The sequence below is a fragment of the Lycorma delicatula genome, chromosome 6, assembly GCF_047948215.1.
Source record: "Lycorma delicatula isolate Av1 chromosome 6, ASM4794821v1, whole genome shotgun sequence".
Lineage (NCBI taxonomy): Eukaryota > Metazoa > Arthropoda > Insecta > Hemiptera > Fulgoridae > Lycorma > Lycorma delicatula.
The window spans coordinates 28,273,220-28,290,243 of NC_134460.1; the positions used below are offsets into that span (position 1 = coordinate 28,273,220).

Consider the following 17,024-nt stretch of genomic DNA (forward strand, 5'->3'; position numbering starts at 1 on the left):
AATCGACAGAATTTTACTGCTTAGAGAGTAAAATTAACAAAGGATGACTGAAGCAAGATAGAGATCAAAAGGAGATGTACATAAACAAGGAGAGATTAATACAGAAAAAAAATCTGCTGGTATCATATTTATATAAACTATATCAAAACTAGGAGGACAAGGAAAACAGAAAAGAAAAGAATACAGGTCATTTAGAGATATAGTATTACTGATGGTATTACAGATTGGAAGATTAACACAGCGGAGGAGGAAGTGGAAAAAAGAAACAAACTAGTTAAGTGCCTGTTGATTCCAAAAAAATGTATTTAAGCAATGTATTTCTTAAGTTTGTCTTGGGCAGTTATAACTGCAAAATAGAAGCTCTTGGTTTACATGAAGTGAGTTGAGTAGAGTGTACACATGCAAGAAAAAAAGGTTAAAATAGGTATTAAGAGCAATAGGCAGTTGTTATAGGATGTTGACAAGTGACAGTAAGTGAGGTAGTTTTGAAGTAAGAATTGCATTTCTTATTTTGTTAAAGTAATTATTTTTGGATACTCTGTACATTAGGGTTATTTTAATTGTACATTAGGGTTTTGACAGGCAAAAAAGTTATGATGGTATCACTACAGAATTCTCATAATGAATGAGAGAGAATTATAATCTAATTATAGATTTAAAATAACTTTCACAATTCAGTGGAAAGATAACATTTTTGTTAGCATTTTCTTGATATGTTATAAGGACTTATGCAAGTCTTTAAGATCTAGTAAGCCTTTGCTGTAATGGCTGTGACTTTATTTTTTCAGTTCTGTGTGTGAAATATTAGAACAATGTTACTGGTAATAATTATTAACAAAATTGAGCTTATCCTTTTGTATATTTAGAAGAGCAAGTAATATTTTTATTTGCCATAAAAAATAGTTTATGCTTGCAAGTAAATATTTATGATCATAAAATAGTTCAGTCTTTGTGCCAATGAAAGTTTAGGGATAGGAGTTTTCATGGAGAAATAGATACACAATTCTTTTGTGGTTCACAAAAATATGAAGTTTAAATTAATACTTTAAAGCTGATTTTTTGTTTTGTTCTACTAGATACTACGTGCAGTCATGACCATGCAGTATTGTATTTTGCTGAATCAATTGCATCAAAAATTGGTTTTTGGGGTTATCAGTGTTATTCTTTATGGAGCTACTTAATTGGTACATGTTTACCACCTTCAGAAAGTGATTGGGTATTAATGGGAGAACATGTTAGTCATAGGTAAGGAAAAAAGTATTATTTTTTTTTGAGAAAATTATTTTACGTTTTTGCAAAGTTTAATTTACCAATCGAGCAGTTCTTCATAATTTTTTTCAGTGAATATCATCTACCAGTTAATCAAAAGAAAACTCTTGTAATGGTTAAAACAAAATGTTAAATAAATAATAACGACGTTAAAAATGTTGTGATTTTCATTTTTATAGCGTGTATAAGCAACAGTGGGACAGTTACCAGCAAGCAACAAGCAGGCTCAAAACTTAAGTTGCACCACTCACAGCATATAAGAACCTATGTGAGAAGTATGGCCTGACACCTGCAGATGTAACTCCACTTAAAACCTATCAAGATTCTCTCGACCACCTGCCACTGCCAAAACATGTCTCTTATGAGGTGGAATTAAAACAGGTTGCACTCCAAACCATTCATGAAGATTATCCAGAACAGGAATGGTTACACATTTATACAGATGGAACATCAATACTGGGAACAGGGGAAACAGAAGCTGTGTACTATTGCCGCCACTTCCATCTTGGAGAGATTGCTGTGATTCAAGCAGCCGCCACCCAACTTGAAATCCTTTCCACATGGAAGACAGTTTTCTTTGTCGATTCACAAGCAGCCATCTGGAACTTGTCATGTAACACTATAACTGACTGCACAAGAACTTAGGAGTGCAAGAAGACCTTAAACGAACTGGGATGTCAAGGCTGGAAGTTGAAATTCCAATAGGCTCCCAGCCATGTTAAGATATATAGTAATGAAATGGCTGACAAACTGGCAAAGCTGGGAACCTCTCTGCCTCAATCATCCAGCACTCTCTTGCCTCAGCCATAAATAAACTCTGCAGTCAGTAAATGGATTGGTAAAAACTGAAAAAAATCACTGGCAGGCAAGAAATGGGAAAACCTTGTCAGATATGGCCCTAGAAGCTATAGCCTCCCTCAAGCAGTCAGCATCGCTGACTGCTTGTCAGCATCGCTGCATTTAGATTGAAAACCGGACATGACTATCTGGTCTTGCACCTACAGCAGATACGGGTTCTGATCTCTCCAGCATGCCAACTCTGTAGCCACAAAACTATGGATGCAGACCATCTGGGGACCTGAGGAGCTCTGGACCACTCACAGAGGGATGATGAAGGCCCTGTTTACACAGAAGCCCATCTATACTGGTCAGCGGGTTGCAAAATGGCTCAACAGCCAAGAGTAGGCGTTGGCTAGTAAGTAGTAAGTTTTAAAAATAACTTTCTTCAAAAATGACTTCTGCATGCTTGTTATTTTTGTTTAGAATTTTTAAAATATTGAATTTATGGACATACCTTTGGTATCTACAAGCAACTAACTCCATAAATATTATTGAAAAAAATTTAAGTATTTAACTTTCTTGGCTGTCATTTTAAAAAATAAAAAGTTTACTATATAAAGGCAAGTATACTAGTAATAATAAGAATAATAACAGAAAATTGTTCATTGATAAAATGTAATAATGCTTTTCAATTTTGAATAACCTTAAGAAATTGATTTCAAAAAATTATACTTTTCAACAAAAAATATTATTTTTGTTGAAAAGGTTTGTTTATTTTTTCAGTTATTTTATATAGACATTTGTTTCTTGTTTTCAGTTCAAGAGGTATTTATTTTATTCAAACAAATGAAAAACCACCTTTTGCTATGGGAAAAAAGAAAACAAAAGAAGGGGAAAAAGCTATGCTAGAGTCATATAGGTATGCCTTAAATGTAATAAATCCTGATGAAAGAGATACAGTTTACCAGAATATGCTTCCAAATGAAATTGTGGAATATTAGTGATTTAATCAAAAATTTTAATTAATACATCATTTTTTTTATCATGCATATTTTATATAGATTTCAAAAAGGTTATTTGGTTGGAAATATCATGAGGTGGTATGTTTATTTTGATATTTCATTATTACTTGTGTTGGCCTAGTGCAATTTATGTTAACAAAGTGGATATAAATAGTGCTGGAGTGTATTGACATATCATCAAATTTTGCTAACTGTGTGGTGATATAATTTCTTCTCTTCTAATGTCCTGATTATATCCTATTTTAATTTTAATTAGGTGTCAGTATTATTACGAATCTCACTCTCTCTCTCTTTTTGCTTTGTATTTGTATAAATGCTGTCTTTATCACTTAAGATATAACTGTAAACATTTTTTTATCATAATTTCTTGAATATATTATGCATTGCTAGCTTATGTGAATAAATTTTACTTTAGTATTTCAACATGTTATGCCTAAGTGAATGTTTGAGTTAAGCTGTTAGCAGTTTTACTTTTAATATAAATTACCTTAGAAAAAAATGGGAGGTGGAAGTTTCTCTAATGGTTCAATAGTAAGTTTCTTCTCTAGATTAAGTGGAAGTCTTTTGATTTGAAAAGTAATATTGTCTGCATAGACTTATAATTATTTTAAGTTATTTTTTATATGCTATCATCGTGGCATAATAATATTTTACCATGATATAGTTATAATTGAAGACTTACACAGCTTGATGTCATTCTATTATTTAAAGTACTTTTTGCATTAAACTTAAAAAATATTAGTTAGAAAACGTAGAAATAATTCATATTCCTGCATTCCTGAGAGCTGCAGTTCTTGTTTATAATAGAAGTACATTTCTTTGTAATAGAAAGAATGTAATTTCTTTGTAATCCTTTTTTGTATTTTTCCAAGATGCAAGAGTTTTGCGTTTCATATTTTTCATGAATAACTCTTTTCATGAGGGTAGTTTGTTTTTGTTGGCCAAACTGTAATTTGAACTAACAAATTTTTAATAAAATAAATTGACTTAAAAGTGTATATTATTTTTTTAAAAGTTTTTTCATTAATTTTTGATTCTGAATTCATTGAAAAGAAAAAATTGTTTTAATTCAGCATTTACTTCTCAAAATGTTTTTTTTTTTTTTTAAAGCAGTTGGTATTGCTTTAAATAGGTTAATTTTTTAAAAAGTTTATTTTATTTTATTTTTCTTTAATGAATTATTTTATAGTGTATCCATTGAACTTTTTCAAAAATAAAAAAAAATGAATTATATGTTTCTTATTCTGATTTGCTATATTATTTAATATAATTTAACAACATAAAGCAATTTAACGGATAATAATTTAACGGAATAATAATAATAATTTAGATATAATTTAATGGATCCTTTTTTCAGAATGCAACTACAAGAAATGTAGTTCAGTACTTTTGTGGATTTGGTTCTTGATGGATCAACTACAAATAATTTATTGTTAATACAAAATTATTAAGCAATTCAGTTAAATATATTTTATATAGAATAATTCTAATTAAGTTGTAGAGGAAATTTATATATTTTTTTCATTATGATTATCTGTTTTTATAACAGATCATCATGGACTACAAAATTACTGAATTTAAATATAAATATATATTTTATTGCTGAAACATAAAAGATAAAAGATTGTGTGATTTCTTTATTGTTGTTAAAAGTGGATAACTATTGACACTCTGGTCATGATAATTTAATTTAATAACTTATTATTTTACAGTCTATGATTAAGAAAAAATAGTCCTTATTTTTAACACAGTAAGGAAAATATTAACAGAATAATACCATAATTATTTAAAACGATAGTACTAAAACCTTAAAAAATAATTTATTTTTGTAATTTGTATAATATTTTTTTTTGTATATAATTTTTTTAAATATTTTTTGTAATGCTTAAAACTAAAACAGCTACATGAATAATTGTAAGTCTTTTGGAATTATTATTTAACTTACATCTAAATAGTGACTATAAAATCTAATGTATATATTTACAGACAGTACAGCAAATTGAAGAATTTTTAATAAATTTTTCTCCTTGACACCTTGTAATGTACTAATCTTGGTTGTATTAAATTCTGCGGTTATTATTATTTTATTTGAATTGAATAATTTTAACTAGTTTGCTAATGATAACCCAAATTGGTTTTTTAAGTATAACAGCTTCATAAAACTTTTACTTGTGTGTAGCTGTCATTGATGAAATTATTAAAATTATGTTCAAATATTAAATGAATCTTTTGAACCAGATGCAGATGTTAATCTTGTGGGTAGGCAAAGTGAATCACAAATCTGGGAATTGATAACAGGAGGTTGGTGAAACTTGTGTTACTAATATTTGCTGTAATGTTCAGTGCAACTGGTATTTGTCATAAAATAATACACTTCTTAGTATGATGTATTATACAAGTATAAATGGATTGCTCTTTCTGTTATCAGCATAAAAGTGGTATAAGAAAAAAAGATGCAAATGTTTTAAGTTAGCAGTGTACATAGCTATCAATGGTTTCACAAATTAAAAATGATGTTCAAATCAAGTTAACAGACTTTATGGCCAGCAGACTAGATATGGTGAGGGTCAGGGTATGGCTTGGCAGTTATATCATGGTGTCAAGCTATTGCATGACTATAGAACCGCTTATTGTCCTGATCTTACAGCTTCTATAATGTATGTATGAAAACTACTTTTAATGAATGAAATAATAGTACCATAAATTAGCTGATTAATAAAAACATAAACTTTTATGGAAAGTTGAATTTTAGTTTCATGGGGAAAATATTTAAATTTACTATTTAAAAAAATATATATTAGCTATAAGCTTCATTTTGATATGTAATTGAAAATAAGTGGGAAAATTATTTATTTCAACTGTACTTTTGGAGCTTTTCTTGTACTTATTTTTCATAATTTTCTTTTCTCCAGATGTTTATTGTATTTTTATTATTAATGGGTCTATTTGAATTAAATTTCAAGTTTATATAATTCAAGACTGTCCTGTGCTTTTTTATTGCGTAAAAGTATAAGTAAACAGTATCTTAAATGAATTTATATAAGAAAATTATTTCAGTTTGTTTTCCCTCAAATTACATTCCAACACTGTTCACTCTTATAAAGTAACTCCTACCGTATGAAGAATATTGCCTTATATATGAGATCATTATCATTAGCACTCTTTGTATTTTTAATAATTCTATCATGTAATTTGAGGTTTTCATCAGTATCTTGTTTAAACGATATTAGAATCTGTACTAGATGGAAGTAAAGTTATTGTAGTAGAAGGTGAAAGAGGAAAAAAAACCAGTAAAAGAAGATCGACTCTTCAATTAATAACAATAAGACTCATCTCTAAATTCTGATGACTATTATCGAGAACGTTTTTGATTTGTCTGTTTCTGTTGATTGGGTCTTCTGGAACGTCTTAGCTGTCGAGCTCTAGGGTGACCTTGTGCATAAGGTTTTTCTGCATTTGTACTTAAATAAAATATCCCTCGCAATCTGAAATTTAGTTTGAAATACAAAAATTAATATTAATGATAATATTATTTATTTCTTTGTTGAGACTTAAACATAGTTTCTTAATTATAATTAAATAATACATTGTGCATATTACAAATAATGAATAATAGTTCAAATAATAAATGTGCAAATTTGTGAAGAATCATAAATAAACTGTTTGTAAAAATCATATAAAATATTTTGCTTAGTCTTTTTTATTTTTCTTTTGAAACATATTGTAATAAATCTCATATTCCTTCTTCTTTTAAAACACTATAAAATGTTTTTCGTATTTATAATACTAGAGTTCTTTTTAAAGAATCGTCTTTGGTTATTCCTAATCTTGGGATATAGAGATTGAGGTTGGGATATAGAGGTACCTTTCGAACTGATTTAGATATATAAATGACTATATTAGAAAGGTAAGATAACTATATGATATCATCAGCAAAATTTATGCTGATTATAATTCACCACATCATTCCCTGTCAGTAGTTCTGAATGTAGATTCCTTTTAATGTGACTTCTTAGCTTGATTGTAAATAAATTTGTAGAATGTTGACAATTTTTTCCTGGTTCGATTTTGAAACTTGTTATTGTTAAAAAATTCATGAAAATTATTTATAAAAATTTTTGTTGAAATACATTCAATAAAATTCACATCCGTTGTAATGCTGTTTAATAGCAGGAAATTATATTTCACATAAGAGTTGAACAGCTAATTTAGTTTTTGGTAAGTTTTTTGTTTAAGAAATGACTGTAGTTCAAGAGATTTAAAAAAAACAAATGGGAAGCAATACTCTGTTTTTACAAACTTTCATTTTTTAATTTAAATTTTTTAAAAGCAGTCTTATAACCTTTCAAAGCAATTTTGAGAATTATTCCAATACAGCCAGTTTTCAAACAAATGTAGACAGACCATATGATATAGATAATTTTGATCTACATTTCTATCATATTCTGTCAGTTTTATTGCACCATTGTAAGTCCATTGTTTCATTTTTAATATTTTTCATTTGTAATGACCATTAGACTGCAATTCATCTTCTGTTAGTTCTATATTGTTTAATTTTTAGTGGTTTAATTAATATTAATCTATGATTATGCATTCTTATGTATGATTAGGTTCCATAAGTGAATCGAATCATGACGTTATTCTTCATAGTGGCAGAGTCATCATGAAGAATGACAAGAAAAGTTTTCTTAGTAAATTTATTAGTAAAGAAAAGTGAGGACTGAAATGTTTCCTATTGCCTACTTCATTCAGTTGCCAACATATGAGGATGCCAAGTCAATTGAAAAAATCAGCTAATGTTTAACTGACAATGGACTTTCCACTACATATATGTTCAATACAGGGGCTGGTGGTATAGCAAACACCACTGTTGTCAGAGAGACTACTCTTACTGGTGTCTCTTGTGCCTTGTTACCTTTACATGCATTACAGTTGTAAAAATAGAGTGTGATTATATATATATATATAGTGCAATGCTACAAGTAAATGTGCCCCTTTCTATTTTGAAATAATGGATTATATACCCTGCTTCAACTTAGTAGGAAATATTCATGTGTTCACACATTTTATAATATAAGGAATTTTACTTCCCTGTCTAGATAATGTTATAGCAGAGCTATAGCTTTAGAAGGGGAACTATGGTAATCGGTCCAATTTGCACATATGTGATTTTCCCCAGATTTTGACATTTTGACACTTAAAGAATCCAAAAATCCAGATGGAAATTTTCTAGATGTTAATGTTTGTATGTAGGAGAGTTCAGTGTTGGCATCTAAATCACCTTCTATTTCCAGAACTACTGGACTGATTTTGACCAAACTTGGTCAGATTACTTCTACTTATGGGTTATTGATGCCATTAAATTTCAACTTAAAAGGACAAGGGGGTGAGGTTGTAGAGAAGGTTACCCTCAGTATTTCAAGATTTCACCCAATTAATTTATAATATTTTTCTTAGGCACATTTGTTAACAATTAAAGAATAACAATATTTGCAAAAAGGTTTTTGCAAAATTACACTCGCACCCCAAAAAATACTCTTAAACTGCTGCATGTTGTGACGTAATAGGTGAGCAGTAGAATTAAATAAATTAATAATATTTAAAGTATAAAAAAGTAACTCGATCTGGCTGGGTCTTGAACTTGATTGCCTGGTTGACTTGGTACCTGGTGTATTAAGCCTTGCAGTTATACCAGTCTAATGACCATACAAGCAAAATTTTCTCTATTTAAATTATGAAATTACATTAGTTAGTGTCGGCCATTGCTGCTAGTACCGCCACACCTGCACAAATTATATATGTTATATGCATGCTTTCGTTAGAATATTGATTCTAATGTCGCATGGCTAAAGCCACATTCTGGAAAAGTCTTACAGCTGTGTTGTCAGCTTTTTTTTGTTACATAAGAATTAAATAAAGAATTTAACAAAGCAACAAAATAAGAAATCTAATGTTACATTATTTTTAAATTCATTTCTATCTGAATATCTTATAGGAGTACATCTATTCAAATTCACTTAAGAACTAAAAACTTTTACAAGTTTGCAGGTTATATAAAAACAAGAAAAGAGTTTTTGTAATTAAATAAAGAAAACAAAAGCCACATATAAGGAAAATACCTATGTAGACAATTTAAATATCAAAGTCTAGTTTATACGAAACAAGCAACAAAACTAATCAAAAAAGTTTTACACTTGCAAGTAACACTTGCGAAAAAGAAAGCACTTTTTTTAACAAAGTATTAAACAAGGTATACTAAGAGAAACAAGAAATCAGACTAAAATAAACATTAAGAAAATCAAGAGACTTTATTAAAAAAAAACTAAGAAACAATCTTAAAGTATTTCATAAATAAAAGAAAGTCAACAGTTTAAAAGAGCTTAAATAAGAAACTAAAAACTAAAGGAGAAAACCCTTTAATTAACAGCTGACACTACTATAAAAAAAAGGTGTTTATATACTAAACAAAAATTAACATAATATAAGTAAATGAAAAGTAAAACATGATTGGTAATCATAATGGTGCGGTGGGGTTAAATGGGGTGAGTGGAGGGTCCCCATCCCAAAAATTGTCATGTTTTTTTATTTTTAGATATTTATTTACAAGTTATAAATAAACATTTAAAGAACCAAGAGGCTTTATAAACAGAGAACTTAAAAACAACCTTAAAGTATTTCACAACTAAAAGGCAACAGTCCAAAAAAAAACTTAAAGAAGAGACTAAAAACAAAAGAGAAATAGTACAAAAACAAAATTAAACAGGTGACACTTCTGTAACAAAAGAAAAAAGCTTCACCTTTCCAGGTTACATAAAAAGAAGAAAAAAACTTTTATTCTAATTAATCAAAAAAAAATCAAAAGCCATAAATAAGGATAAGACCTATGTAGATAATTTAAATATCAAAGTCTAGTTTACAGGAAATAAGAAACAAAACTAATTGAAAAAGGTTTAATCAGTTAATTAGCAACACATTTTTTTTGTTTAATATCCAGGACCACTATTACGTATTGCTTCAGAGGATGAGATGGATGATTTGTAGCATATGAAAATGCCATGTTTGACTGGGATTTAAACCCAGGACCTCCAGATGAAAGGCTGGAGATGTTACCACTTGTGCCATGGAGGCCGGCAATTAGCAACAATTAAGAAAACACATTTTAACACATTAAAACCTAGAGAAATAGTGTAATAGGATGAAGAATAAAAAAAGTTATGAATTCTTAAAAAAAAAAAAATTGGAACATAGATAGCTCTGCCACCAACAGAGAAAATATTCAGTTATATGAGTAACTAAAGTGGAGCGGTCTATCACATTATTCTAGAGGGTGAAATTTCCTTACTTAAGTGATTGATTACCAGATGAGTTTTTTTTTAAATTAATGGTAATATTTCTTACATATCTGAAAACTTACTTAGGTGATGCATCTTCTCCCATCAGAACATATTTTGCGTCCTCAGTTGTGCAAATTCCTAAGTTATATAGTACCCTATTTGGACATGGTACTGCCCAAAAACCTTTTTTGGTGTTTATTGACTCAATAAAGTATGGTGTCACTTTTGTATGATCACAGGATAATGTTTCTGTAACATAGGTACATTTAATTTTTAAAATAAACTAATATGGTATTTTGAGTATTCTCTAACATGACACTGTTTTAAATATAAGATGTGGGGACCAAGTTTTTTTCAAGATACCTGTCATGAATATTTCATTCGCTAATAATTTATCTTCTCTTGGCTAATGTATTTTTTTATTAAATATGATTCTAGTGTTTTTAATTAATAATTAACAAAATCACCAATATGTAAGCAAACTGCAAATTAAATAAACTTATTTATATAAAAATAACTTTATCATTAGTACCAAAATATTATATCAAATAATGCATTACCTTCATTATATGTAAAAAGAACACATATATAGCAGGTTCAATATAGATTTACCAACTTAAATGAAAGATTTTAACTCTTAAAATGAATGGTGCATTGAAAAATGATGACTCTATCCAGGACAAAGGTAAAAGCAATTATTGGTAAAGGTTGTCACGGTTTGTTTGGTTTCATAACTCTTTTAATATTAGTCAAATTAAAAGTCTGTGGATAGTTGTCATAAAAGGATTGATAAAAATTAACTGTATTAATAAAACTTGATCTCATTAAACACAGGTATTATGGTTTTTATGCAAAGAAATAAAAATGTTTTATTAGGCTTCATGAATGTATCCCTAAATTGTACATATCTTTTTACTATGAATGAAAGAAGGTAAATAGCTACTGTGTACTTCATGTTATACAGGTATTAAATTTTTTAATTAAAACAGTGTTTTATAAATAACAATGGTGTCTTTATTAATAGCACACTGTTTTATTTGTAATCCTATCAATGTGTATAATTCTGTTATTTCTGCGAATAGTGGTGTTAGTGTATGTAATAACTGATTGTGTAAGGTGTGATCAAAGGTATCCAAACTTGATGCATAAAAACAAAAACTACTTATAGTTCAGTGACTTACGCCAAGTAATAAAGACTTATCCCAAAGACAAAAGTTAGAAACATTTTTCAAAGTAATTTTTAGTGAGCACCAAAAGTTATTTCATATTTCTTTGATTCCTTCTCTGCCTTCAAATGTCTTTCCTTTAAGTGGAATTTTAAACTTAGGAAAGAATGAATAATTGCAGGGAGCCATGAATGCCGAGTAAGGAGCCTGCTGAGGTTGTTTGATCCCATGTTTTGCAAAGAAGCGCTGGATAAATTATCATGCATGGGCTGATGCACTGCAATAAATTTTCATATCAATGTATAATATGTTCTTACATCAAATTTATGTTTCTTGCATCAAAAGCATCAATTAACCAATGAAGGATAGCAATGTTTTACAGACAGTTTATTTTTGAGGAGCATATATATGTGATGAACTGTGTCTTCATAATCAAAGAAAAATTGTCAGCCTGATCTTCATATTGCTTTGTGATTGCCTGGCTTTCTTCTGCCATGGAGAACTTGGAGTTTCCTAATGAGATGATTGTGCTTTTGTCTCGGGGTCATAGCCATAGACATATTTCATCTCTGGTTATCAATGTTTTTTTACAAAATCAGGATCACTAATTGCACATTCCAGCATGTCTTGGACAAATTAATTGCACTGAGCCAAATGAAATTTCTTCTTTATCTTTAAGCTCTCTAACTGTTATTTGACAATCATTTTTCACCATCTGTTAAATTTGTACAATTTTTTCTTGGATTATTTCTATTGGAAGGTCTGTCAAGTTTCATCATTTTGAATAGATGTTTGATCGTCTTGGAAATAGTTACACCATTCTTTAACCTGTTTGAATCTTTCTTACCATCTCTAGATGCATGCCACCAACTTTCTGACAAAATTTAATTGCAGATTCTCTGCTCAACCCATTTGAATGACAATGAAAACATGATAAGCACAACTCATCAGTTTTACTTTCACGGCTGCTAAGCAGCTACTGGCTGTAATTGCAACAAAACAGCGAATCAAATCTAACCTAAACATGTCAAGGTTACATTTTGATCAACACTTAGCATTAAGCGTGAAATAATTTTTTTTATTTCTGTAAATGTAATAATACTTTTTTTTTAAATTTCATAATGTATATATTTTTGAGTTTAATAATATGTGAGTGTTTCGTTTTACGTTTTATTTTTAAGTGAGAGACAATCTCTGTAAATGAAATATTTTATGTATTTTATAATTTAATTAAAATGATTGTGTAATGTGTAGAGTAATAAACCTCCAACAACTATATATATTAAATTTCTTATTTTCTAACATAATTTCTTATTAACAGTAATTATCTATAATCCCACACTGATATTGCAAGTGACATTATTATATTTATGTAAAATATATGTCTGACCACCATCATTTTCTCTTACTTAGTTTATATACATTTATAACTAGATGCAATTGGTCTGGGCTTCTAAGTAATCTAGATTGTTTTCTTTTGTTTCCTTGCTTAACCTCTATTGCATTGACTTCAATGTAATAGAAATATTATATTCTTCTATCACATCGAAGCTATTAAAATATTCTAAATATGTAACATTTAATAAACATAAATAGTAAACAATTAAACATAAGTAGTAAAATAATAAACATTTAATAAACAATAAATAGTATTTTTCTACTATTATCTAAATAGTAGAATAGAATATCTTATATTTAACATAACATTAACTCTCTGTATATGTAAACTTAAATTTGTCAAGTAAGTTCTATGAATATGAAATGTTACCAGAGACCAAGAGGAATAAGGTATAAGATATAGAGTGGCATGGTGTACAGGACGAAAGGTAAGAAAGTCCGCATGATTTGTGAATGTGTAATGATGTATGGATAGTATATGTGTATGTATATGGATAGTCCATGTGTATGGATAGTATATTTGGTGCTATAAAATTTCAGTTGTAAATAACCTGACAAGATTACTGCTGAGAATTCCAAGTTATTTTCAAATATTACAATAAGCAAGCATCCATGCCAGGTTAAGTAAGAAAACTGAGGGGCGATATTTTACCTTCTTCACTGGTCAATTATACTGTTAAGTCATAACCATGCTAAGTCCATTAGGGACTAACTGGATGAATTATGTACGACTGTATGTTTAACAAGTTTTACATTCATAAGATTCGAAGATTCGGACAAATATTATGTGTAATCCTTTTTGTCAAGAAGCAATTTGTTACAAAAAATGCAACACCTTATTGGGGAAATCAGCAGCTAATGAGTTAAAACACTTATCTTCGCAACATTTATATATTTTTATTTATTAACAAACAGAATACTTAAGTATGCTGAACATACAGTTTGTTATTTTATGAATTGTAAATATACTGAAGTTCTATGAGTATTATATCAGACTGACAAAACCCAATTTTTATTGAACCTTTAATCTTTGGAGCGTAGTGAAATTTAACAATAATACAAATATTAATGTACTTGCTCCATAGTAACATTATCAGCTAAACTTATGGTACTGATCAGACACATTCTTCACTGGCATTATATTCATCATATATATAATCATTTGAATTTTATTCAAATGTTCTTTCTTTTGACTGGTTTCAAGCACATTTTTATGTGTATAATAATTCAATAAAGGTTTTTGATCATGCCATTATTGGCTAACTCGATTCTAATTTATTTGTTTTATAACTTGTTAGTTTTTATTGTTGAATTATTAAGTTCATTTTTTTACAGTAGTGCTTAGTAATTTTATATAAATGCAATTAATTACATTAGTATAACTAAAATAATTATACATATATTTTTCTAAAATAATAAACATTTATTTAGTAGGCTTTTCTATGAATTGTTTCTTAAGACAACTGTAACAACTCACAAAAGTAATCATTACAGTAAAGGTATAACTGCAATTTAATATTGATCTGTTTTTTCAAGAATTATTTATGATGAAGATGCTGAAGAAAAAGAGATGTATGTCTAAATTACTGATTACTGAACTGTTAAACAAAATTAATCCATGGTAAATATATTTTATAAAATGTAATAAATTATTATTTTGTTATCATGTAATTTTGAGCAGAATCTTAAAATTATTGTTGCTGCTGCTTATGCAAAATAAAAAAGGTATTTCACTCCCTCAGACTCAAAGAGGATTTATGGTAAAAATATACCATTCTGGGATTCTTTTAACTGGAGAAACCCATTAGTGATCTTTTTGCAAAATTTTGAGACACAGTTGTAAGTTTTTATTATTTTATGATACTGTATTAAATAAGGACCATTTCCTGAAATTACATAAAAATATACTTTTCTAAAATGGTTAATTTTATAAATCTTGTTAGAATGAAATAAAAATGTTTTACTGCTAATAAAAATGTTATTTACATTGCCTTTGTTAAAAGGAGTTGTAATTTATTTTAAGACAATTAGTAATGATGTACAATTATAGTTTAGAAATTGTAATATAATAAACTACATTGAAATGTTTATCAATCTGCTGTATTTTTTAAATTATAAGTAAAACTGATGAGGTGCCAACATGCATGGAAAACTACTCGATTTTCAGTACTTTCTGATTAAAGTCAGAGAGAAAAACTTTTGGCAATAATAAATTTATATCCCCAGTTACCCAGGAGAAGACAAACTATTTAAAAAGTAAATTCTATAAGCTTTAAAGATTAAGGTATGTCATCTGGGGTTTTGATATGTAAGGAATTGGAAAAGGATAACTTTATAAAATTTCATTTGCATTTTTGGAATAAGGATAATTTTATAAAATCGCAATCGCATTTCTAGATGGAGTTCTTTCTTGAAATTTTGGGAAAAAATTAATTATGGCTTTGTCCAAATGAGAAAAATTGCAGAGAGACAGGTGGTACATTTTTATCATCAATCTCCTTAATAGGAAGAAAATGTTACCTTTTGTATTATGCAAAGAAGCAGCTACAATAATTTTTGTGTTAACAGAAGTTTTTGAATAGAAAATACACTAAAAGGGAAAAGTGTGTAAATTTCACGTTCTTGGAAATGAAAAAGTTAACTTGCTTTTTTTTAAATAATGATTTACAATCTGGTAACAGCTGAAATCATTCTTAATCTGTTAGGAGGAAGTTTGAATAGTTATAGAAATGTTATAAACAATTACAAGACAAGAAATTGAAATTCTGTAGTTACTCTTTTGTTAATGTAGTATGCTGTGGATTCAATATGACCAAATTTATATACATTGGGGAAATGCATCAGCAAGTTAATAAAGATCTTTCTTACTGCAATAATGTTTAAATCTGATGTAGTATCTAATTTAGTGGTTTATTGTTTTCAGTGTGATTATAAATAATAATAATTTATAGAATTAAAAAGAGTTAAGAATAAAATTAATATTACCTTATTAACTACACAGAATACTTACTAATAATGCTAGTGGACAAACAACCAGGTTGACTTGTGCCACCATTGACATAAAAGTCAGCATGACCATTTGGACCCCATTGACCTAAAACTCCTGCACCTGTGTGAATTACATCTACAAAATGTGCGTCGCTTGGATCCAGATCACGAGAAGCATTTGTTCCCATGTAGAATATAATTGTTGGATCCAGTCCTATTTAAAAAAATTCAGATTAATACATTTTTGAATGCATAATTTCTTGAAATAAATAAGAATTTATCAAAACTAAGAAATGTTCTTCTGAATGACAAATTGAAGTTATTGAAAGAATGAAGTTATTGAATTTTGGTTGGGATTGTTTATCTCATACTGTGGTTTCTTCAGGAGTAGTAATTTTTTATCAACACTTGTCACTTTACCAATACTGAAGATTTTGAATTTGTACAGCTAGTACATGTTTGCTCTGATTTAGTGGTCTTCCTCTAAATCAGTTGGTTCACGGAAACCCTTCATTGATTTGAATTTTATAATATTATATTATTTAATGCATATCTTCATATATACTGGTGAAAATTCAATGTTGGTTTATGCTTTTTCATAAAAAAATTTAAGTTATCAATTATAGAATAGAAATATTTAAATGTTTTATACATACATCCTACTTATAGAGTGATGATCTATCTTTACAAGTGTTTTTTTACAGCCCAGTACTGTTACGTCACCAACAATGTAAGATTTCTGACTATGTGATTTATAAAGCAAAAATACTGATTGATGTAGAATGGTAATCACTTGTTTACGCCGTTTAGCGTAAAGTTTCCGTTATTTTCAATGAATTCCAAGCTAGGGTGGGTCCCGTTGTTTTGTTACAGGAATGTTAAATTTCACTTTGTTTCGTATTTTGGGCTTGTCATTTATACCTGTTTTATTATTTGTTCTCGTGTTCGACACTCCCTCCGTCATCCATAGTGACCGCGTCCATTCTTCTATCAAATTATTTTTGACTACTCTTTTCATACACCCGTTATTCTTTCGTTCCCAAACTACTACATGCACACATCTCTTG

At 28.6% G+C, this 17,024-nt stretch overlaps 1 protein-coding gene and 1 pseudogene across 1 annotated transcript in view; one reads left to right on the plus strand and one right to left on the minus strand.

Annotated features, from left to right (window-relative positions):
• Positions 1 to 4,569, plus strand: part of LOC142326597 (uncharacterized) — a 124,061-nt pseudogene extending 119,492 nt beyond the window's left edge.
• A 743-nt stretch (positions 4,570 to 5,312) lies between these two features.
• Positions 5,313 to 17,024, minus strand: part of LOC142326793 (inactive pancreatic lipase-related protein 1-like) — a 97,325-nt gene continuing 85,613 nt past the window's right edge. Inside the window, exons 6-8 of the mRNA XM_075369508.1 lie at positions 15,980 to 16,171; positions 10,486 to 10,654; positions 5,313 to 6,556 (exon numbers count right to left, since the gene is read on the minus strand). Coding sequence (XP_075225623.1) covers positions 6,424 to 6,556; positions 10,486 to 10,654; positions 15,980 to 16,171 — 494 coding nt within the window. The 3' untranslated portion in view covers positions 5,313 to 6,423. The remainder of the gene's footprint in view (positions 6,557 to 10,485; positions 10,655 to 15,979; positions 16,172 to 17,024) is intronic.